Source organism: Oryctolagus cuniculus, chromosome 1, assembly GCF_964237555.1.
Source record: "Oryctolagus cuniculus chromosome 1, mOryCun1.1, whole genome shotgun sequence".
Lineage (NCBI taxonomy): Eukaryota > Metazoa > Chordata > Mammalia > Lagomorpha > Leporidae > Oryctolagus > Oryctolagus cuniculus.
Window position 1 is genome coordinate 7,666,420 of NC_091432.1, and position 24,098 is coordinate 7,690,517.

At 50.7% G+C, this 24,098-nt stretch overlaps 1 protein-coding gene and 1 long non-coding RNA gene across 4 annotated transcripts; one reads left to right on the top strand and one right to left on the bottom strand.

The window, feature by feature from the left end:
* The first annotated feature begins 190 nt into the window (after window positions 1–190).
* LOC100358731 (phospholipase A and acyltransferase 4) lies at window positions 191–14,937 on the top strand. 3 transcript variants are annotated; one of them, XM_051833163.2, is made up of 7 exons: window positions 191–591; window positions 2,487–2,580; window positions 6,093–6,198; window positions 7,047–7,315; window positions 10,157–10,265; window positions 12,690–12,964; window positions 14,434–14,937. In XM_051833163.2, exons 2-7 carry the CDS (start codon window positions 2,572–2,574, stop codon window positions 14,497–14,499), a joined length of 834 nt encoding a protein of 277 aa, XP_051689123.2. In that variant the 5' UTR covers window positions 191–591; window positions 2,487–2,571; the 3' UTR covers window positions 14,500–14,937. The 3 variants fall into 3 exon arrangements, with proteins under 3 accessions (XP_051689123.2, XP_051689122.2, XP_069925403.1); XM_051833162.2 differs by lacking the exon at window positions 191–591 and adding an exon at window positions 2,063–2,122; XM_070069302.1 differs by lacking the exons at window positions 191–591; window positions 2,487–2,580 and adding an exon at window positions 4,007–4,114.
* A 3,912-nt stretch (window positions 14,938–18,849) lies between these two features.
* LOC138848651 (uncharacterized) lies at window positions 18,850–20,704 on the bottom strand. Its single transcript, XR_011386733.1, has 2 exons — window positions 20,579–20,704; window positions 18,850–19,829 (listed from the first exon to the last, which is right to left on the bottom strand). It is a non-coding gene; the product is annotated as an uncharacterized lncRNA (long non-coding RNA).
* Between the last annotated feature and the right edge of the window lie 3,394 nt (window positions 20,705–24,098).

Below are 24,098 nucleotides of genomic sequence, written 5' to 3' on the forward strand. Positions count from 1 at the left end.
TTATGCAGAAAAGTCAATTGAAAGGAATTGGAATTTCCCGGCATGATAAAGGAAGCCACAAAACAATGCTGCACAGCCAGCCTGTTTCCTCTGTGACTCACAACCCAGCAGGGCTTCCTGAGGGCCAAACAGGGTCAGGACCCAAGTCACTGGGCACATAGTTGTGACCCTTCATGGGGAGGCAGGATTTGTGGGAACTGTCCAAATGTGAAAGGAATGACAGCAGAATGTGGACGGGGGGAGCACCTGGTACAAATAGTCCCTTTGCTAGAAATAAGCATGAAAAAAATACATGAAATAACCATTCTGAGATGTTGGACAACAGTCAGCACGGGAGCTGAAAACCTGAGGAACAAGTGGCATAAGCTCCAGGAGGAGCCTGTGGCACTTTCCGGACCGTGGTTTGGGGAAGGAGGACTAACGCGGGCCGAGGCACCCCGGATATTTTGGACAGGACAAAGAATGAAACCAGAGGGAAGTTTTTGGAGTTGATTTCTTCTGAGAGGATTCGTTCTGAGAGGGGGAGCGTGGTAGGGGGAAGAGCCCGGAGTCACCACACAGCCCTGGGTGTCGGGTGAAAGCAGGCCAGAGGTGAGCAGCCCCCAGACTTGCTTATTTCAGTTGCTACAGCTGCTTATATAGCCAAGGCAGTCAATCCGGTCAAGGGGCGGTCTATGCCACAACCAATCACAGCCTGTTGCCAGGCAGGCTCTGTTGTCATGTGGTTTCCGAAGCCATCCAATCACGGCCTGTTGTCAGTGGCCTTCTTGGCATGACCTTCTCACCCCACCACATTGAACTTCTCACCCTGTTACCAGACAAATTGGAGGGCTCTTGTCTTCGCACAGGAAAGAATTCAGGCGTGAGACAGAGAGTGGAAAGTAAAAGTAGCAAAGTTTATTAAGGAAGGGACATCCGCAAGAATGGATGGGCACCTCTCCAGACAGGACCTGAGAGAGAGTGCAGTCGCTGGGACTGGGGGGAGGGAGGGAGGGAGCGAAGTTACATGCTTGAGTGGAGAGAGTACACCTGGCCAGACCAGGCCGGCGGCTTAGCAGAGAGGCAGAGGGCTGAGCCTGCAGTCCCGCAGTCCCCTTGAGGCCAGGGGTTTTTAAGGAGGTGGGTCTTGCTTCCCCACCTCTGCTCCTCTTTGAACAAAGGGCTATTTGGTATGCAACAAAGGACTTTATGGATGCAAATGTTATCAGGCAGGAGGAAGGGAGCAGGGTGTTTGAGATGCAGATACTGGCTGCACCTGGGAGATTGTGGAAGACTGTCAGGCAGAAGGGGTGGGGACCTCCACCTGGCAGGTTTCAGGTAGAAGGGGGCAGGGCAGGGCAGGATGTGAATACCGGGCTGCCCCTGAAACACCATCAGGATGACTTTGAGATGCAGCATATGCTGGACATAGATGTCTTCCCTTTAGGCCTTCTGTTGCACACACATAAGCTCATAACTGACTTTCCTACCTAACAACCCCACCACATTGATGTTCTCACCCCACCACATTGACCTTCTCACCCTACCACAGAAAGTGAGTAGCCCTCCACGGACCCACCCGTCCCTGCCTCTAAATGTCTCATCTTCTTGGAACAAAAGTGGTTGCCTAGGGTTCTTTTAGAGGAGACTTTTGATGCTTTTTTTTTTTTTTAAAGGTGGATTTATTTATTGGAAAGTCAGAGTGACAGAGAATGGGAGAGACAGTGATCTTCCATCTATTGGTTCACTTCCCATATGATTGTCACGGCTAGGGATGGGCTGGGGAAGCCAGGAGGCAGGAACTCGATCCAGGACCCATGTGGGTGCAGGGGCCCAAGGACTTGGGCCATCTCTGCAGCTTTCCCAGTCCATAGGAGAGAGCTGGATCAGAAGTGGAGCAGGCGGGACGTGAATGGGCGCCCACATGGGATGCTGGTGTTGCAGGTGAAGGGTTAACCTGTTATGCCACAAGGTCAACCCGAGACCCTTGATTTCTTTAAGCTTGGAGAGAAACTCAGGAAGTGGCCCTCCTCTGGGTGTTTCTGGGAGGTCTTCAAGCCTCAGTGCTTCCCGGCTTTGAGGCAGGGAAATCACGATGTCACCATTGCACAACCAACATTATCCTTGCCGAGCAGAGCGATTTGTAAGAGATTTGTATTGATTTATTTCAGAGGTAGAGTTAGTTACAGACAGAGAGGGGGAGAGACAGAAGGTTCCCCCAGCTGCTGGTTTCACTCCCCAAATGGCCACGGCGGCTGGAGCTGGGCCGATCTGAAGCCTGGAGTAAGAGCTCCTTCTGGGTCTCCCACGCGGTTGTGGGGTCCAAGGACTAAGCCACTGCTGCACAGTGTCCTCACTGGCAGACGGCTGTGGTCAGTAGCGGAGCTGGCACTCAGATCTTAGCACTGGGATACGGGATATGTGTGTCCCGAGAAACATGTTTACTGCTGAGCCAGATGCTTATCCTGATGTTTTATTTTTAAATGGTTGGCTACACGGGATGTAAGAAAGAAACTGAAAGTGGAATTTCAGACCCGTGTATAAGAGCTACCACTGGAGCAGTTGAACTACAGATGCTGCCTTGCCTTCACGATGAATCAGGTAAGTCCCCCAGGATTTTCCAGAACTGACTCTGTAGTGGGGGTGTGCAGACTCCTCCCAGCCTTGGGGACACTTTGCTCTGGACCTTATTTTTATTTTTTTAAAAATGATTATTTTTAAGAAATGTCTATATTTATTTGAAAGCAGAGTTACACACAGAGAGAAGGGGAGAGACAGAGAGAGAAAGGTCTTCCATCCTCGGGTTCACTCCCCAAACTGTGTAATGGCCAGAGCTGGAGAAGACCAAGCCGGACTCTCACCATGATCCGAGGTCAAGTGCTGTGGGAAAAGGGCTCTCGCAGCCTGTGGAAGGGCAGGTGTCAGCCCAGAGCAGCGGGACGCTGTCCATCCCAGGGCCGGCATCTTGCCGCTTCTCCCAGACAGACCCCAGCTGTTACTTTGGCTTCCCGACTGTGGTCTCAGACATTTCAGGACAAAACGGATTCCCCCTTCTGTACTTCAGGGGGAAGCCACAGCTGCTGCCAACAGGGCCTCTGCCATGGTTGTAGACACTGTGTTTTAGATCACCCATTTTAGTCTCCACAGGAAATAACCATTGTGTTTTGAGCTCAGAATGTTTTATGGGTAATATCTCTAAACTAGTTCTATTATATGAAACTTGTTCACTTTTTTTTTGTGCACTAAGATTGTATGATTGGCTGATGTTTTAAAATAATTATTTTTGAGAGAGAGAGAGAGAGAGAGAGAGAGAGAGAGCAAGCGCACTCCCATCTTTCCATTTGTTGGGTCATTTCCTGAATGGCCAGGAATGGGCAGGCTGAAGCCAAGGGCCAGGAACTTGAGCCAAGCACCCCATCTGGGTGGCAGGGACCTTATGACTTCAGCCATCACTCTGCCGTCCAGGGTCTGCATTAGCAGGAAGCTGGAGTTAGTAGCCAGAGTCAGGCATTGAACCCAAGTGCTCAGATATGGGATGCAGTCATTCTAACTGGCACCTGAGCTGCTAGGCTGAACTCCATTCCAGCAAATCAATTTTTTTGTGTGTGGAAAAATCTTAGTGATTGAATTCAAAAATCAGAAATTCTTCTGGCTCCTCTTAGCCCCATGCTTGCTTCGGACAGTTACAGGACCACGTCCTGGGGGCACTGGCCTCTCCCTGCCTCTGAGTCCTGCCCTTCCCGGGGTGGGAACAGCTGCCCAGGGGGCCGGTTAGGAGAGACATTCGGCTCCTCAAGCGGGGACAGGAAGGCAGGGCTCCTCCGGCTGTTCCTATGGTGGCTTCAACCACCAGTGAGGCAGTGGTGCAGGCCGGCGGCCATCTTCCCATTTCCGGGAAACACCCAGTTGATAAGGGCTGGCTTCCCTTTAGAAATGATTCCCATTTAAGTTTCTATGAATAGGATCGAAAGGAAACCAAAAGTGAAATTCCTGTCCTTGGAATAGAAGCTGCCCTGTGAGCCGTGGGGTCCCAGGCGCCGCCTTGGCCCGGGAGGTGTCCGGGAGTCTCCCACTGCTGCTTGGCCGACGGTGCCATTCGAAAGCCTGGTTGTTTTTCATCTTGCTGGACTCTGAGGTCTGCAGGGCAGAGCGGGCCTCCTCTCTGAGGGTGGCACAGCGGGGTCCACAGCCCTGCACGTGGGAGGGAGCTGGGGAGGGGTCTCCAGGAGCTGCACCTGCTGGAGCCAGGGGCCCTGCTCTCCAGACGCAGCTGGGGAGGGAGCCCCGGGTCTCTGGAAAGTGAGGGGTCCCCCACATTGTCTGCCTCTGCTGCTGACTGGGGTTCTGTCTCAACCCCAAACAGGCCGTTCTCCCTCCTCCTTCTCCATGGCATTTGTCCTAACTTAAGAAATGCCATGGGGGCCAGGGTCAGGGCATGGAGGGTGGGGCTGCCGCCTGGGAGGCCAGCATCCCATATGGGTGCTGGTTCAGGTCCCGGCTGCTCCACTTCCCATCCAGCTCCCTGATAACAGCCTGGGAACGGCAGTGAATATGGCCAAGTGCTTAGGCCCCTGCACCCGTGTGGGAGACAAGGACGAAACTCCTGGCTCCATCCTAGTGCAGCCCTGGTCTTCTGGGGAATGAGACAGTAGACAGAAGTTTCTCTCTCTCTCTCTCTCTCTAACTGCCTTTCAAATAAATTTTTTTTAAAGATTTATAATATTTATTTGAAAGACAGAGATACAGAGAGAAATAGAGACAGAGAGAGATCTTCCAACCACTGGTTAACTCCCCAGATGGCCGCAACGGCCAGAGCTGTGCTGATCCGAAGCCAGGAGCCAGGAGCTTCTTCTGGGTCTCCCACGTGGGTGCAGGGGCCCAAGGACTTGGGCCATCTTCTACTGCTTTCCCAGGCCATAGCAGAGAGCTGGATCGGAAGAGGAGCAGCCAGACTCGAATCGGTGCCCATATGGGATGCTGGTGCTTCAGGCCAGGGCATTAACCCCCTGTGCCACAGTGCCGACCCCTCAAATAAAATGTTTAGAGAAATGACATGTGTGCGCCTCCCCTGCCATCAGCCACGTGTGCAGATCTGCAGAAGCTCCGGGCAGTGCAGCAGCTGAAAGGGAAGAGCTGGGCTCAGGCGTGGCCTGGAAAAGAGCTGATCCTGGGAGGGCAGCCGCAGGTTCCTGGGGAGCGGCCCCGTGGGCGTCCGTCGCCTGGTTCAGGGAGGAGACGTATTGCTGCCCAAGCAAACCAGGGCTCTGCTAACCAGAGACGTTTCCTTACCCTCGTGGTTCTGAGCTCATATTTTGTGGGCCACTGGCTGCGGTGACAGTGTCCTGACCCTGCTTCACAATGCCCTCCTGGTCCCCTAATAAAGCCCCCTCCCCACCTGGTGTAGCTCCCAACCTCAGCCAAGCTGCTGGTGCACACAGCCTTGGTGTCCCCGCCCTCAGTAACACATGCACAGTGCATCTGTCCACACACACCTGCATCCTCCATGTGTACACAGAACACTCACATACTCCCAGACCAGCCTCCTCCTGTCCACCCTACAAGGTCTTTTTCTCCAGGCTCCAGTCCCCTCTATGGGAGCCTCACAAAGTGACTGCAGGGCAGGGGATTTCAAGGTGGACATATGGGCCGGCGCCGCGGCTCACTAGGCTAATCCTCCGCCTAGCGGCGCCGGCACACCGGGTTCTAGTCCCGGTCGGGGCACCGGATTCTGTCCCGGTTGCCCCTCTTCCAAGCCAGCCCTCTGCTGTGGCCAGGGAGTGCAGTGGAGGATGGCCCAGGTGCTTGGGCCCTGCACCCCATGGGAGACCAGGAAAAGCACCTGGCTCCTGGCTCCTGCCATCGGATCAGCGCGGTGCGCCGGCCGCAGCGCGCCGGCCGCGGCGGCCATTGGAGGGTGAACCAACGGCAAAGGAAGACCTTTCTCTCTGTCTCTCTCTCTCACTGTCCACTCTGCCTGTCAAGAAAAAAAAAAAAAAAGGTGGACATAAGCTCCATCCTCCCTGGTTCTCACCGGGTAATGGACACTGACAGGGGCTCCCAGCCAGGGCCTGGGCTGTGGCCCCTTCTACCCTGTCTTGGTTTTTCTGTTGCAGAGTTCTGAGAAGCCACAACGTGGAGACATCATTGTGATTTTGCACCTTCGCTATATGGATTGGGCCGTCTATGTGGGAGGAGGTAATGTGGTCCATCTGACTTCAGGTAAGGACGGTGGAAAAAGTGATTTTCAAGATGTTTGTTAAGGCCGGCGCCGTGGCTCAACAGGCTAATCCACCACCTTGCGGCGCCGGCACACTGGGTTCTAGTCCCGGCCGGGGCGCCGGGTTCTGTCCCAGTTGCCCCTCTTCCAGGCCAGCTCTCTGCTGTGGCCCGGGAGTGCAGTGGAGGATGGCCCAAGTGCTTGGGCCCTGCACCCCATGGGAGACCTGGAGAAGCACCTGGCTCCTGGCTTCGGATCAGCGTGGTGCGCCGGCCCCAGTGGCCATTGGAGGGTGAACCAACAGCAAAAGAATGACCTTTCTCTCTGTCTCTCTCTCTCACTGTCCACTCTGCCTGTCAAAAAAAAAAAAAAAAAAAAAGATGTTTGTTAAAGGGCTGGTGTTGTAGCATCCAGGTAAAACTGCCGTCTGCAACGCCAGTATCCCGTAGGGAAGTGGAGTAGCTGGGTCCTGAACTGGTGATCCAATATGGGTTGCCAGTATCACAAGCAGTGTCTTAACCCTTTATACTGCAATGCCAGCCTCATTACGTATAATGGATACAAGTTTTGAACCATGGAAATGTCCCAATAGTAGGGGATCAATGGGGTAAATTAACTACACACTTATAGTGCAATGTGATGACATTGTCATCCGATGCAGCCATTGCAAACAGCATTTATGACATGTAAAATACATCTTGGTAAGCAAGGAGAGCAAAATCTGTGAGTCCCTCACTCTCGTGTGAAAGTTCACATCGAGTCTCAGTGATCGGTGACTGTCATCTTTGTTTTTCCCTCCTGCCTCTGCCTCCCTTCCTCCCTGCCCTCGCTTCCTCTCTGGGACTCCCAGGTAAGAGTTCCACTATAGGGCTCTCTAACTTCTTCACGTATCTGTGGGGTGATACCGAGGCCACCAAGGAGCCCTTAAAGGATGCGGCGTTGGGGAGAGTCCCCTGGGTCTACAACCACCTGGACCACGAGTACAGACCTCGGCCTGTGGATGAGATCATCGCGGCTGCAGAGAAGATGGCTAGCGACAGGAAGAAGTATGGAGCCCCCATTCAGAACTCTGAGAGATTTGTCAATGAGCTGAGATACGGCCAGATCCCCCGCAAGTGGGTAAGGTCCCCTTTGGGGTGTCCTCTCTCTTTTGGGGTTTTCCTCGGCTGGGACTACAGGCGGGAGAAGCTGCTGCCGTACTTTCATAGCATTTCTCATGTTGGTACTACACACTAATAACGCGATATTTATAGCACTGAGAGTATTTGCATGGTGATGCTGCAGTAGCAGGCATTTAAAAGCTCGTTGCTCCTTAAGTCCTGACAATGAACTTGACATTCCCTTCGGCTGCTCGTGGAGATCTGGGCTCACAGAGTTTTAGGTCGCTTGTCCAGTTTGTCAACATAAGATGAGGAGGAAAGCAGGGGTAGCACACCCACAGAGAGCACCTTGCAGTTTGGAGAAGTATCCCAGAGAGTCATCCGCATGGGAGTGGCTGGGGAGCCCGGTGCTGGCGCCCTCCACGTCTGCACAGCCTGTTATGGCTCTCACACTGCCGCCCACCAGTGGGGACACCTTCTTCAAGTCACCTGACCCATTTGAGAGTCAGTTTTCTCATGCAGAAATAAGGGGACACCTGCTTGCTCTATTTTGTTGCAAATGACTGGATTTCAACATTTTTTAATGCTGTGTAGTATTTCATAGTATGCATCTCTCACAATTTCTTTATGCAGTCTTCAGCTGATGGGCATTTAGGTGGATTCCATGTCTTAGCTATTGTGAATTGAGCTTCAATAAACATGGAGGTGCAGACAGCTCTTTTGTTTACTGATTTCACATCTCTTGGGTAAATTCCCAGGAGTGGGATGGCTGGGTCATATGGTAGGTCTGTACTCAGATTTTTGAGGTATTTCCTTACTGACTTCCATAGTGGCTTTACCAGTTTGCATTCCCACCAACAGTGGGTTAGGGTACCCTTTCCCCCACATCCTCTCCAGCATTTGTTGTTGGTAGATTTCTGTATGTGAGTCTCTCTAACTGGGGTGAGGTGAAATCTCATTGTGGTTTTAACTTGCATTTCCCCGACAGCTAGAGATCCTGAACATTTTTTCATGTGTCTCTTGGCCATTTGGATGTCCTCTTTTGAAAAATGTCTGCTTAAGTCCTTGGCCCGTCTCTTAACTGGGTTGTTTGTTTTGTTGTTGTGGAGTTTCTTGATCTCTTTGTAGATTCTGGTTCTTAATCCTTTATCAGTTGCGTGGTTTGCAAATAATGACTTCCATTCTGTCAGTTGAGGCTGGGCCCTTTTATAACTTCGGTGGGCTGGGGGTGGGGGCAGCAGGTGGCGATGAGCTAGGTTCTCCATACTGGTTCTTGAACTTTACCACTGGCTTCCAAACCTGGGGAAGAATGCAGGGGGTGGGACAATACAGGGTATGAGATGGAACTGATCTCCTGAAAGAAGGAGCAGTAACAACCTAGAGTGGATGACGCTTATGTCCTTGTTCCATCAGTCTGTGTCGCTGGCGGTTTGGCAAGCTGTTGAATGGAATCCGAGTCCTCCTGCTGAGGAGACAGTGAATTTCTGGGTTGTTGACACTGTTCTTGGTGGTTGGATGGGGAGCAAAGGACGTCCCCCCACTCCCCAGGCATCCAAGTGAGCCAGCAGAGCTGAGTGCTGGGTTGGCAGGTGCCAGGCATGCAGGACAGGACTCCAGAAACAGGGGAAACAGAGAGGACAGAGCAGGCAGGCTCCGTTGCAGGGGCACTGGCTGCAGTCTGGGGCGTGGCACTCCCAGTCCTGGGAAGGGAGGGGAATGTGGAGAAAGCAATGGCTGTGGAGGGAGCAGTGTGTGGAGCCGGCAGAGAGAACTGCTTTGTGGCTGAGGGCTTTGGCAAGAGTCCTCTAACCTGGCAAGGTGCGATAGCAGCACCAGTGAGTGGGACATCTCCTCAGCCTTGCGGGACCGATGAACGACTGCACACAGGGAGGGAGTCTCTGCCACTGCCCAGTGCTGTCGCCCTTGGTGGTGGCTGAGTGTTTGCCACACCATTTTCATTGGTCCCGCTGTGAGGAGTCACATGGGTTAACAGGCGGTCAGGGTGGTGAAACACTGGAGTTAAAGAAGTTTATTGTCGGGTGGGGGAAACCCAACAGGCTCCCTCCCCGTGAACAGAGAACAGCAGCCTCATGGGGCAAGTCGGGGAGGGGCAGTGGGCCAAGGCCTTCATTGAGCCTCAGAGATGAACAAGTGGGGCAGGGTAAGCACATTTGGGATTAGCTTGCTGAAGTAATTTCTAGGCTATAGAGGACCCATCCCTAGTTGGCTGGTTCTGACCCTGGGGTGATCAGTGGTGGTGGACACGGAGGGTGGTCTGGAATGTGAGAATCCAGGAAAGCAAGTGTTGCCTATGAATTGGTTCCTTTGCTTTAGAAAAGTGTGCTTGTGGGAGAGTGGTTTGTCCTCTCTGGGAGGTTGGTAGCTCTGGGAGGAGTAGTCTGTGCAGGGTCGAAACCTGGGAGTAGCAATACACCATTGCCAGGGCCTGACTCCCAGTCTCAGCAGAGAGTTCAGTAGGCAGTATTCACATTTTGCCCTGGCTGGGCCTGCTTATCTACCATGGAGGATCCCACTCGTGCAGCTGGGCGTGTGGATGAAGCCTGTGGGGCACTTGTGCCTCACGTACGTGTGCACAATGCGATCAGATGCACACATACACACACCAGTGCATACCAGGAGCAAACCCTGTCCCAGTGCCCCTCCTAGGGGATCCTCTGAGAGGGACGGGTGTGGGTGTGTGTGTGTGTGTGTGTCTTCTGCCTGGGTTATAAGTGGGTGTTACAGGGCAGTGAGCACTTGTGTAGCTGAGCTGCAGCCCCCTCCCTCCCCTCCCCCCCATGCCAGGTGCCTGGTGTTTCCTGGAAGCCTGGCTACACTCGCTCTGCTTTTTGTGTTGCAGTCAAATGAAGACCCACAACCTGGAGACCTGATTGAGATTTCTCGCAGTGTCTTTGCGCACTGGGCTGTCTATGTAGGAGATGGTTACGTGGTCCATCTGCTTGGTTCAGGTAAAAACGAATTGTGAAAGCAGCAGTTTTGAGTTGAGAACTAGGAACAAAAGCACCATTCATTACCGGACTTCCTGGCTTCTGTTCTTGTCTGTATTACAATACCCCAGTTTTTATTCACTAACGAATGGCATGTGGACCCCACCTGTTGACAATTCTGTGTGTCCATCTTGTAAGAGTCCAGAACCATGCCAGGTGACAGGAAGTAGGAAAATGACAAGGGGCCAGCGCTGTGGCACAGCGGGTTAAAGCCCAGCCTATAGTGCCAGCATCCCATTTGGGCACCTGTTGAAGTCCTGGCTGCTCCACTTCTGATCCAGCTCTCTGCTATGGCCTGGGAAAGCAGCGGAAAATGGCCCAAGTCCTTTGGCTCCTGCACCCATGTGGGAGACCCAGGTGAAGCTCCTGGCTCCTTGCTTTGGATCAGCTCAGCTCTGGCTGTGGTCATTTGGGGAGTGAACCAGCAGATGAAAGACCTATCTCTCTCTGTCTCTGTAACTCTTTCAAATAAAAAAATGACAACAATATTTTTTTTACCATTGAGTTACAAAGTTTCCACATGGCAGTGCACAAATTGCCAGGCTTTTGGAGCTGATTCAGAACTTTGTGCCACGACTTTCAGACCATGAGTAAGCTAAGCAAAAGCTTAGCTTTTCTGACTGAAATTGAAACCATTTTGCTTATCAATATTTCCCAAAATTAATGAGCTATGTGGGCTCTTACCATGTATTCAGAGAAGGATTCTGAATACTGGCTCAAATAGACCAGGCAACATGGTAAGTGTTTTTTTTTTTTTTTTTTGGACAGGTAGAGTTATAGACAGTGAGAGAGACAGAGAGAAAGGTCTTCCTTCCATTGGTTCACTCCCCAAATGGTCGCCACAGCCAGCGCTGTGCTGATCCGAAGCCCGGAGCCAGGTGCTTCCTCCTGGTCTCCCATGCATGCGGGTGCAGGGCCCAAGCACCTGGGCCATCCTCCACTGCACTCCTGGGCCACAGCAGAGAGCTGGACTGGAATTGGGGCAACTGGGACAGAATCTGGCACCCCAACCGGGACTAGAACCTGGGGTGCTGGCGCCACAGGCAGAGGATTAACCAAGTGAGCCACGGTGCCAGCTCCCAACATGGTAAGTTTTTAAGCTTTTGGTTTAGTGAGATATATGCATAGGACATTGAGGGCTCTATCTAAGGGAGAGAGAAAAATCTAGAAAGCTGGGTCCGTACCAAGTTGAGAGCAGACCAGGAGCCACGTGCAGCAAGTGTTTGGTTATGAGCAGCCACAAGAAGCTTATCACGGGTGGTTAAGCAGAGACAGAGAGAGCGGACGAAGGGTAATAAGGGCGGAAAAGGGAAGAAGGGCTGGGCCCACTGGGTTCCAGGCCTTTTATCCACTTCCAAGGTGGAGTGGCTATGCAGCCTTATTGGCAGGTGGGCGTACAGGTGAGGTCAGGTATGGGCACGGGATCACTGAGGGGGTGTGGTGGGGGCATGGTCTTCCAGCTCACAAATCCAATCAATTTGTCCTATCTGCCTGCCTACATCAAAATGAGTTTTGTAAATTGGAGAGACTTTCTTTGTCACCGGGAAGGGATTATACAAAGACAGAGTGAGACTTCTTCCTAGGAGATATTTAAAAAAGTCAAAAATTTATTTAGTCACATGTGCTCAAAGACATATAAGAGGTAAGTATGTCTCTAATATCATTGCCTAGTGGCACGGAATAAGCTTCAACTACATAGATGCGTAACAACAGGAGATTTGTCAAATTAAGGTGTGTGCATGAGGTGGAATACCATGGGAACCATTCATCCTTATAAAATATGCTACATTTGTTGCTATGGGAACATATCGACACACCGTTAAACATTTAGTTCATAAAAGTGTTGTGTACTGGGCCGGCGCCGTGGCTCAATAGGCTAATCCTCCACCTTGCGGCGCCGGCACACCGGGTTCTAGTCCCGGTCGGGGCGCCGGATTCTGTCTCGGTTGCCCCTCTTCCAGGCCAGCTCTCTGCTATGGCCAGGGAGTGCAGTGGAGGATGGCCCAGGTGCTTGGGCCCTGCACCCCATGGGAGACCAGGAAAAGCACCTGGATCCTGGCTCCTGCCATCGGATCAGCGCGGTGCGCCGGCTGCAGCGGCGGCCATTGGAGGGTGAACCAACGGCAAAGGAAGACCTTTCTCTCTCTGTCTCTCTCTCACACTGTCCACTCTGCCTATCAAAAATTAAAAAAAAAAAAGTGTTGTGTACCAAATCATTGCACCCGTGTTAAATTTCACATGTAAAAAGAGCAAACGAGAAGAGAAGGAGGGAAAGTCAGACTCAGAGGTCAAGAGAAGAGTTGTGGCTCCTCCTCCTTTCCTTCCTTCCCACCCTTGTACCTCCGGCTCTGCAGCAGCTGAACGTGTGTCTGTCTGTGACCCCAGATCTGCCCTTGCTTGGCTCCTGCAGCAGCAGCCCATGTAGCAGCCCATGTGAAGACAGGAATGGCGAAGTGAAACGTGAGCGCCTGAGGGATGTGGTGGGAGGAGACACGTACCGCGTCAACAATTATCTGGACTACAAGTTCCCTCCACGGCCTGTCCAAGCGATCATTCAGCTGGCAGAGGAGAGAGTAGGACCTTGCTATTACAATGTTCTGTGGGCAAACTGCGAGCACTTTGCCACTGACCTGAGATACGGCAAGCGCTATAGCAAGCAGGTCAGACCCCAGGGTGGGGAGCATCTGGGAGTGTGTTTTCAGAAGGGAGGGGCAACTGTGGGCAAATACGAAGGGGATCGACGCTGAGAGCTTGCTTCAGACTTTGAACACACTTGCTTTGACTCCACAATCAGTGCTGTGTCTGCTGGATCCCACTTTAAAAATTTTCTTAAAAAAAATTTGTTTTATTTGTTTGAAAGGTAGATCTACAGAGAAAGGGAGGGAGGGAGAGATAGAGATAGAGATAGAGACAGACACAGAGATAGAGATGAGAGATCGAGAGAGCAAGAGCGAGAAAGAGAGAGAGAGAGAGAGAGAGAGAGAGCGTGCTTCCATCCATTGGCCCATCCCTAAATGGCTGCAATGGCCAGGGCTGGCCCAGACTGAAGCCAGGAGCCAGGGGCTCCATTCAGGTCTCCCACGTGGGTGCAGGGACTCAAGCACTCAGGCCATCCTCCACCGCTTTCCCAAGCACATGAGCAGGGAGCTGGAGGAGTGAGGAGTCTAAGCGGCACTCTGATACGGGATGCTGGCATTGTAGGTGGCAGCTAACTTGCTGCACCCCAATATTGCCTCCTATTCTCCCCTTTGATGAGCACTTTCTAATGGGGAAACCCTTCCCAAGGCTCCTCATCACGGTTGGGGGTGGGCTTGCTGTCTGGCCCTTCAGGAGTAACTGGCTCAGATTCTGCGAGCAACGCTGACCAGGCTGGGGACCGTTTACAAAACCACTGTTCTGACTTGAGATGTGGTTTTCCCACGCGGAGCTGCTGTGAGTGCCTTTATCCCATCCACCTGGTAGTTTGTTGTGGGGTTAAATGGGTGAGAAGGACTTCTGAAAGCTGGGAACTGTGCTCAAATCAGAGCCTCTGTTCCTGACAGTTGCGTCTCCTCCAATCCCAGTGGAGATGATCAGTGCCAGTATCTCTTATCTCCATTCTGCAGAAGAGGCTTAGAGCACAGAAACCTTTACTGTGGGGTGGACGGGTCCCACCCCCTCCTTCCTGCCCCCGATGTGCACTCAGAGACAGCAGCATCTCATCCAGCCCTGGTGCTCTCGCTGCCCGGGTCCCTCCCAGGTACTGAGCTGGCTGTGGTTCGAGAAGACCTGAACTTGAATCACGGATCAGTCTCTAGCCTCTGAGTGTCAGGCAGGGTGCTCCCCGACTCTGGGCCCTTTTCCCTTGGGGGCAGGCTGAGGGGTTCAATAGGGAGCCTCTGAGGGTGTGGGGGTCCTGAGCATCTCTGAGTTGTCTGGACGGACCTCAGCTCAGCCAAGATTCCTTCTTCCCCAGGGGAGCTCCTGGGTCCTCTGCAGAGGGAGAAGTTCCTGGGGGCACAGGCAGTTCCTTCCTGGTGGCAGAGTTGCCGAGATGGACAGAAGAATGGATGTCTTTGTGTGGTTTGAGAGGGAGAGGACCAGTCATGTCTGCCCTTTGGTTCTGAGTGTGCCCTGTTCTACTTTGCAGAGTAACCAAGTTCTCAGGACTGGAGTTCTGGGTGTTCTGGGTGGACTGGCGGCCTCAATCATCTGAGTACACTTACCCAAAGCCACAGCTGCATGAAGAAGCAATGCAAATCCTGAAGTTAGAGGCTGCTGCACAGAATAGCACTTCCTCTGTGCACCTGCTTCTCTCTCACTGGCAATTGCAAGGACTGACTCTAACAAGACTGTGAGCTTCTTGAAGAATTGGGCGGCTGACCCCAGTGAGCCCTTCATGAAATATTCCTCCTGCTCAATTGTAGGCTCATGAATCATCGGAAAAGAGGCGAGTCCTCCCTGAGCACTTCCAACAGCACAACTTTCAAAAGATCCCTGAATCCAGGTTTCAGTTTCTTCATTTTTCATATGGGAGCAACAGTAATTTCTTCACCATGTATTGTTGAGGTTTAATGAAATGGCGTATACAAAATGTTTTCACACAACTTCCGGCTTGTAGCAGATGCTTAGTAAATTTGCTCACTGCATTTCACTGCTGTCTTGCTGAGTTTTATTCTTGGGGTGGGTGAGGGCCCACAGTTCCTGACTAATCCCCAGATCTTCCCACGAGTGCACATTCACGACAGAAGAGCGTTACCCACCATCCCTCAGTGCTCCTTTTGGGTCAGCCTTCTTTGTTGTAATAAATGTTTGTCTCTGACAGAGTTTGGGTGTTAAATACCTGTGACTTTTGAGTGAAGTCACAGCTACTTTTTTTTTTTATAAAGATTTATTTATTTGAAAGAGTTACACAGAAAGAATGAGAGGCAGAGAGAGAGAGAGAGAGAGAGAGAAGAGAGAGAGAAGAGAGAGAGAAGAGAGAGAGAGAAAGGTCTTCTATTTGCTGGTTCATTGTGCAGATGGCCGCAATGGCCAGAATTGTGCTGATCTGAAGCCAGTAGCCAGGAGCCAGGAGCTGGGAGCCTCCTTCCGGTCTCCACACTGGTGCAGGGGCCCAAGGCCTTGCACTATCTTCTACTGTTTTTCCAGGCCATAGCAGAGAGCTGGATCGGAAATGGAACAGCTGGGTTTTAAACTGGTGCCCATCTGGGATGCTGGCATTACAGGCAGTATCTTTACCCACTATGCCACAGTGCCGGCCCCCATCACAGCCACTTTTTATGCCCAAACTCTGTGGGGTCAGGCTTTGATTTCAGTGAGGTATCCGTCATCACATGTCTCCTGGCTGTCTTCCTGAACGGATCAGGTGTTAGCACTCTATGCTCCTCTTCCTTGTAGCACTCACCACATTTGCAGCTTGATTTTTACGGTGTGTGCTTGTGTGATTCCTATCCACAGATTTTCGTACAATAATTGTCATAGTGCAACCAGGTACCGTGATGCCTTTCCTTCAGCACTGTCGGCCTGGAATTTCTCACAACGTCTTATATAGAAGATATTCCCATGAGAAAGGTCTAGAAAGGCTGAAGGTATGTGCAAATGCACTCAAAAGAAAGATCAGAGAAAAAAAGAGGGGAAACCCAAGTGCCAGGAATGAAAAAGAAAGTTAAAAGTTGAAGTGGTTGGGATGGAGGTGTATGGCTAATAGTTTAGATATTGACCCTAAGGATCTGGAACTAGGATTTCATTGCCCACATAGGGAAAGGCACACCAGATGTAGAGCAAGAGACATACGAGTGAGAACTGAGATCTCTGTGTGAAGCTGACTGTACAAGAAATAACCCTTAAGACAAAGAGAAAGATGAAAAATTATGCCTACCTATGTTTCTGGATAAAAAATTTTCAAAGTCTCTTACAGAAATAGCAAATGTAAGCCTTTTATATGCACAAACAGAAAGTCTGCATTTTCCCTACTCACTTGTAGAGTTGCCCTGTTAAACTGGTGAGGCCTCTCAGTCATCCTGGGAGTGAGTGCCGGGCATACCAGACCCCGACAGAGAAATCATTACCCATGCATATTAACTCACATGGAGAAATTGCAAACCACATGGGCATGCAACTTGTCAGGAATGGCAGACAGTAGACACAATCAGTGGGACAAGATTCAGTTGGGATATACAGAGAAACCACAGGTGGGCTCCTAGGTGGATTAGTTAGTATAGATCCCACCAGGGATCTATGTGATATTCCATCTACTGATTCACCCCCAAATGCCTACGAAGGCCAGGGTGCGGCCAGGCTGAAGTCAGGAGCTAAGCACTCTCTCTGGATCTCCTCCACAGGTTTCAGGGACCCAGGTACTTGAGACATCACCTGCTGCCTCCCAGTGTGCACACCAGGAGAAAGCCTGATCGGAGTGGGGCCAGACCTGGCACCAGGTGCTGATATGGGATGTGGGCATCCCAAGAAGTGTCTTTAAAAAAAAAAAAACCAACTTTATTGCCTGTTGTCTACTGTCCATTATCCCTTCCTTCCTCTCCCTGACACCTATGCATTTTTTTTTTTTAAAAAAAGATTTATTCATTCGCTTGAAAGTTAGAGTTACACAGAGTGAGGAGAGGTAGAGAGGAGAGAGAGAGAGAGGTCTTCCATTCGATGGCCCGCCCCACAACTGGCCACAATAGCTAGAACTGCATCGACCTGAAGCCAGGAGCCAGGAGCCTCCCCTGGGTCTCCCACGCGGGTGCAGGGGCCCAAGGACCTGGGCCATCCTCCACTGCCCTCTCAGACAACAACAGAGAGCTGGATAGGAAGTGTAACAGCCGGGTCTCGAACCGGTGCCCACATGAGATGCTGGCGCTTCAGGCCACCGCGACAACTCACTGCACCACAGCGCCAGCCCCTCAAGAAGTGTCTTAACCACTGTGCCAAACCTCTGCCCCGGATAGTTTTTTATTGGGTTGGGTATATCTTCCATTTTTCCATGAATATTTTTGATCTTTTGAGTCATGGAATTTGCAAGTCTTGGCTTGCTTACTCAAATATTCGGTTTGGTCTGAGTCTGCCCTGTGGATGGTTTTATTCTTGGATTATCAATCAGCCTTCCCTTCTTTGCTTATCCAGTGAATTTTTATTCTGTGGTAAAGACTGTGTGGTATACAGTAGGCTGTCTGGATTGAAGAAGAGTAAATTTGGGGGGCAGGTGTTGTGGTACAGTGGGATAAGCTAACCACTTATGTTCCCAGCATCCCATGTCCGAGTCCTGGTTTGAGTCTTGGCTGCTCTGACTCTAATCCAATTTCCTGATAATGTGCTTGGCAAGACAGTGGAAGATGCCCAAGTTCCTGGCCCCTGCCACCCACATGGGAGACCTGGGTGGAGTTCCTGGCTCTTGACTTTGGCCTGGCCAGATCTGGCTGTTGTGGCCATTTGGGGAGAAAACCAGCAGACAGATCTTTGTCTCTCTGCCTTTCAAATACATTCATTCATACATACATATATTTTTAAACAGATTTACTTATTTGAAAGTCAGAGTTGGAGAGGGAGCTGGAGACACACAGAATCTTCTCTCTACTGGTTCACTCCCCCAGATGGCTGCAATGGCCAGTGCTGGGCCAGGCTGAAGTCGGGAGCCAGGAACTTTATCTGGGCCTTCCACATGGGTGTCAGGGGCCCAAAAACTTGATCCGTCTTCCACTGCTTTTCCCAGGCCTTGAGCAGGGATCTGGATCAGAAGTGGAGCATCCAAGACACAAGCCAGTGCTCACGTGGGATTCTGGCATCACAGATGGTAGCTGTACCAGTTTTGTCACAACGCCAGCCTGCCATATGTACATCTTTGAAAATGTTAAATTACTGGTGGATCTTCTTGGCCCTATGGAAGCTTGATTGTAGGCTTTGGTTGGGCAGGAATATCTCAGTTCTACTGTTGCTCCTTGAGCATAGCTTTTCCTTTCTTTCTTTTTTTTTTTTTTAAGATTTTATTTATTTACTTGAAAGAGTTACACAGAGAGAGAGAAGGAGAGAGAGAGAGGGAGAGAGAGAGGTCCTCCATCCGCTGGCTCACTCCCCAGAGCCTCCTCCGGGTCTCCCATGTGGGTGCAGGGACCCAAGGACCCAGACATCTTCCACCGCTTTTCCAGGCCACAGCGGAGAGCTGGACTGGAAGTGGAGCAGCCGGGACCGGAACCTGCGCCCACATGGGATACCAGCACTGCAGGTGGCAGCCCACCCGCTACACCACAGTGTCGGCCCTGAGCCTTGCTTTTCTTACAGAGGGCAGAGTATGGGATTTCTAACTCCACATAATCACTTCAATCAATTTCTCATAATTTGTCTCCATATCTCTCTATATAAACACAATATATACAATGTATTGTCAACATAGGCTTGGTGTCAACACCTTCGGGGCACACACACAGTGCACCTGTCCATGCATAACGGCATCCTGCACGTGTGCACACAGCAACACTCACCCAGATTAACTTCCTCTCTCCCATCCCATAGCTTGTATCAAAAGCTTGGTCCCTGTCTCCAGCACCAAATCAAAATAATGAGAACAAAGTTTGAGGGTAAAGAAAAGAAAAAGTTTAATCTGTCAACAGATATGGGAGGTAGCACACATGAGTCTCAAGGCTTACCTCCCCAGCTGCATGAGGAGGCTTTGCAGTTTTTAAAGAGGCTATGAGAAGGGGGAGGTCAGGACGAACAGAAGACAAGGGCAGCTGTGTGTTGGCCTCTGTCCAGGTGATGAGGGCTGCTTGGAGTCAGAGTGGTTATCTGGTTTGTGTTCAGCTCATGTCCACATTCCAGGTTGGTCAGCAATACCACCTTTTCAGGGAACGTTTCAGATGGGGCTTTTCAGTGGGGCTTCAGTGCTTTTTGCCCTGTCCAGACCTGGATTTCCCTTAAATGAAACCCCTTGAGACAATAGCAGCCATCCAGGTGTCATCAGGTTATGACCTTGTAAAGCCAGAGGCACCACTCCCTTAATTCAATGAGTTCATGTAAGGGAGGGAGGTTCCGAGACTGGGGCCTGATGGTATCCACATTAAATGTTTAGAGGCTCAGTTTCAAAGTCCCAAACAGGCTTCCATGTATGCCTGGAGGGGGGGGCAACTGGAACCAGGGCTAAGAGGGGACCCCAAAAGTCCTTCAAGGTCCTCATCATGAGCAGAGACCCCATCAGTCACCCCGTGAGCCTTCTTCTCATTTCTGTCTCTGGAGCTCTCCCTCCTCTTACTCTTCCCAGCTCAGGGCCTCTGGGGTGGGGCTGGCTGTTCCCACAAGGGTGGCTTCTCTTGGCTGCTCTGTCTGAGCACTGCAGAGAAGGCTCTGCGCAAAGGTGACCATGTGACAGCTGAAGTTCCACCCGGGGCTAATCGCCAAGCTGTGTGCCTGACATGGATCCACACAGGAGGCCAGAGTGGCTGGAGCACAGGGACGAGTGTGGGAGGGAGCCAGGGACATGACGAGGACTCTGTGTTCCGGAAGCAGACAGGAAGCGGGATGGTTCTAAGAATGCGTTTCCAAGTTTCTATGCCCCTGAATGAGATGAGAACTCAAAGTACAGGCGTAAGTCAGGTGCATAAATGAGAGTAGGATTTATTTAAAGTGAGGACAGGAGTACACATTCAGACGTGAGCGTGGGCAGCCCCACAGGGAGAGATATTTGCCATGAGAGAGCTGGAAACCTGTGCAAGAGGAGGGAGTGCATGAGAAGCAAGAGAGGGAAGCCAAAAGGGCCACCCCCATGTCAACAGTGGTGACTTAATTGAAAATACAAATGGGGAGTTAGTTGGGTGGGGCTTAGTGTACATGAAGTTTTTGGGGAGCATCATGGATTTTCCACATGGAATTTAGCTTCCATGTGTCCATAATGGCATCTCCTCTATCCCATTTCAGGATGAGAGACAGGTGCACCATGGGAAAGTGGGCATACTGGATTGGCATGTTGGGAGGTGGAGCTCAAGTGCAGGGCAGTGAGACAGAAATTATGGGAAAATCTTCCAGCTCATTCCCGCCCCCCCAACCCCCGCCTATGCTGGGCCCTATGTCAGGATATCAGGCATGACTAGGGATTGCATGCAGGGAGCTGTAGAAAGAGAGTCCAGTGGACTCTAGGTCTTTGCCTGAGCAATCGATGGAAGGCAGCCCTAGGGAAGTCTGGATGAGGATCAGGGCTTCTTGGGTGGGGAGGGGTCAAGTTGCTTTTTTTCCCCAAAGATTTATTTATTTAATCGAAGGATGGAGTTACAGAGAGAGGGAGAGACACAGAGAGGGAGATCTTCTACCTGCTGGTTCATTTCCCAATGGCAGCAATGGCCGAGGTTGGGCCAGGCTGAAGCCGACAGTCTGGAACTCCATCTGTGTCTCTCACGTCGGTGGGAGTTATCTATATCAGGTTAGACTCTGATAACAAATCCATTTCTTTGCTGGGTCACCCCATCATGAGGCATCCAAGTCAAGCAGCCCAACCTATGAACACAAGCTTGTGATTTGTATGTATGTTTGTGTCTTATTCTTGAATGAAAACAAACTAAAAATTGCCAGACAAGTGAGGAAATATTCAAATTTTTGAAAAGATTTATTTTATTTATTTGAAAGACAGAATTACAGAGAGAGGTAGAGAGAGGTAGAGAGAGAGAGAGGAGAGAGAGGTCTTCCATCCGATGGTTCACTCCCCAAATGCCAGCAACGGCTGGAGCTGTGCCGATCCGAAGCCAGGAGCCAAGAGCTTCTTCCGGGTCTCCCACATGGGTGCAGGGACCCAAGCCCTTGGGCCATCCTTTACTGCTATCCCAGGCCATAGCAGAGAGCTGGATTGGAAGAGGAGTAGCTGGGACTAAAACGGGTGCCATATATGATGCCGGCGCTTCAGGCCAGGGCTTTAACCCACTGCGCCACAGCGCCAGCCCCAAATCTTCTAATTTGAAATGCAGACAACAAAACAGATGACTAACAAACTTCACGAAAACAAAGTAAATATGGTAAGCAGAAGAAACACAAATGTCATTGAAAAGATAAGAGGAAATGCATTCATGAAACAAGAATAGGAGGCTAGGGGCCAGCGCTGTGGCATAGTGGGTAAAGCTGCTGCCTGCAGTGCCAACATTCCATATGGGCACTGGTTTGAGTCCCGGCAGCTCCACTTCAGGTCGAGCTCTCTGCTATGGCCTGGGAAAGCAGTAGAAGATGGCCCAGGTCCTTGGGCCCCTGCACCCACATGGGAGACCCGGAAGAAGCCCCTAGCTCCTGGCTTTGGATCGGTGCAGCTCTGGCCATTGCGGCCAACTGGGGAGTGAACCAGCAGATGGAAGACCTCTCTCTCTCTGCCTCTCCTTCTCTCTCTGTGCTATTCTGACTTTTAAATAAATAAATAAATCCTTAAAAAAAAACAGGAGGGCTATAAAAAGGGAGCATTCAGAGAAAAAGATAAAAATTTTTGTATTTTTGCTAGAAAAGTGAAACAAATCTGATCAAATCTCTACACTTAAGGAAATTCAGGAGATGGAGGAATGGTTGACAGTTCCCCAGGGACTAGTCAACACAACTCAGGCTCTCCAGGGACTAGTCAACACGACTCAGGCTCTCCAGGGACTAGTCAACACGACTCAGGCTCTCCAGGGATTCGTCAACACGACTCAGGCTCTCAGAAGCTCTATGAGAATAAAGACATCCACCCCTCAGCAGCCTTGCAACAAATAAACTACAAGAAAAAAGAGAGGGAGGACAGAACTTGCAGATTTAGCAAAGGCACACACACACACACACACACACACATATATATCTATGAATTGGTGACCTTGAGTAGAAGGAGACAATCCAGAATTTCAGGCTAATGTAGAATGGGTATAGGCACGAGAAAAATTAGAAGCCAGCTTAATTTATGACCACAGTACAAAAATAGTAATATCAGACAATGAAATGTACAATATTTTCATTAAAAATTCATCACTGTGAAGTAACTTTTATCCCAGGAAATTTTAAGAATGCATAATGTTAGAAAGCCTATTATTTATCTCATTTAGAAATTAAAGATGAAAAAAACAAACATAATGGTATCAATAGATGATGAAGACACTGAAAAACTTGACATTCCTTATTAAAAAAAAAAAAGAAAAAAATCTCTTGGCAAACTAATAGAAAGTAAAAATTTCCTTACCTAGAAATGGTGTCTATCTTCAACCTGCCACTTTCATCATATTTGAAGATGAATACGTGGTAGCATTTCCGCAGTGTCAAGAAACAGCCAAGGATGCCTGTTAACAGCTTTGGTACAACAGGAACTCCTGGCCAATGAACACATTGGAGAGAGGAGGAGGAGAGAGTGACTGGAAAGGAAGAAACCAGAAGTCAGATTATCATTTGTATGTGTTCTGATTGCTTATTTGAACAAATAAAATAATTCAGCAACTTTGCTGGAAAGAAGACCAATAGGTGTACATCTGGCGCATTCTCCTACCACTGTCAACCAGCTGTCCTTTCTAAAACGACTGCAATGACAACCAGCATAGAAAGCTATAAGGTGCCTGTCACCACCTGGATAATTGTTCAGGTGCATTCTAAAGCACATGTGCTGAAAGCTTGGCCCCCACAGTCTTATGTCAATGGTTGACAGTTACTGCGAACCATAAATGGCTTAAGGCTGGAGACTTGATCCAATCAGGTGTCTAGTAGGTGGACACAGTGAGGTCTTTAGGACATTGAGAATGTGTGCTCGGGAGGCAGTCCTTACTACAGGGTTGGTCTCATAAGGCTGAAATAAGCGCTCTCTCTGACTCCTGGCTTGCTGTGGCCCACCGCCCACGACCCCGATCCGATGCCGGGTCCATGTGGCTGCCTCATTTGGACTGTGCACCTCTCCAGCTGTGCGGGAAACGAAACCTTTGCCTTTGTGAGTTAGCTGCTCCCAGGTGTTTCACAGTGGTGGAGGGACCTAGTGTGCAGCGCACAGACACCGAGCGAGAGAACGACTGAGTAAACACCCCACCCAAGAGACAGCCTTCCGAGTCACTGCGCTCCTGTGTGTGGCCCACAGGTAGATTCCGTTTCTTAGTGAGACAGGACTCAATTTCCTCTACTGGGAGGAGCCAGATATATTTTTTTAAGTAATTTTTTTTTGACAGGCAGAGTGGACAGTGAGAGAGAGAGACAGAGAGAAAGGTCTTCCTTTGCCGTTGGTTCACCTTCCAATGGCCGCCGCGGCCGGCGCGCTGCGACCGGCACACCGCACTGATCCGATGGCAGGAGCCAGGTGCTTCTCCTGGTCTCCCATGGGGTGCAGGGCCCAAGCACCTGGGCCATCCTCCACTGCACTCCCAGGCCACAGCAGAGGGCTGGCCTGGAAGAGGGGCAACCGGGACAGAATCTGGCGCCCCGACTGGGACTAGAACCCGGTGTGCCGGCGCCGCAAGGCGGAGGATTAGCCTAGTGAGCCACAGCGCCGGCCAGATGTTTGGTTTTAATCTTCTGTTTATCAATTCTTGTGAGTCTAAATATAATATATAGATATAAAACATACAGGTATGGTATATACTATTATATGGTAATGATATAATATGCTGCTGGGTATTGCAGTCCACTGTCTCAGTCCACTCAGGCTGCTAGGATGACATTCCTTAGCCTGCGTAATGTAGAAGCAACAGAAATTTCTCTCTCACAGTCCTGGGGGCTGGGGCCTCCCAGCTCAAGGCGCTGGCACCTTCCGAGTTTGCCGAGGGTCCTCTTCTTGCTGCATCCGGCCGTGGCGGGAGAGCTCCTTAGGCATTAGGATTTGAATATACGAATTCGGAGGGTGGAGGACACAAAATT

Excerpts from the sequence above, each read along its gene's own strand:
- LOC100358731 (XM_051833163.2), top strand. Across the intron at positions 10,266-12,689 it reads GGTCCATCTGCTTGGTTCAG|ATCTGCCCTTGCTTGGCTCC; the intron begins GTAAAAACGAAT and ends CTGTGACCCCAG. Across the intron at positions 12,965-14,433 it reads GCAAGCGCTATAGCAAGCAG|AGTAACCAAGTTCTCAGGAC; the intron begins GTCAGACCCCAG and ends TCTACTTTGCAG.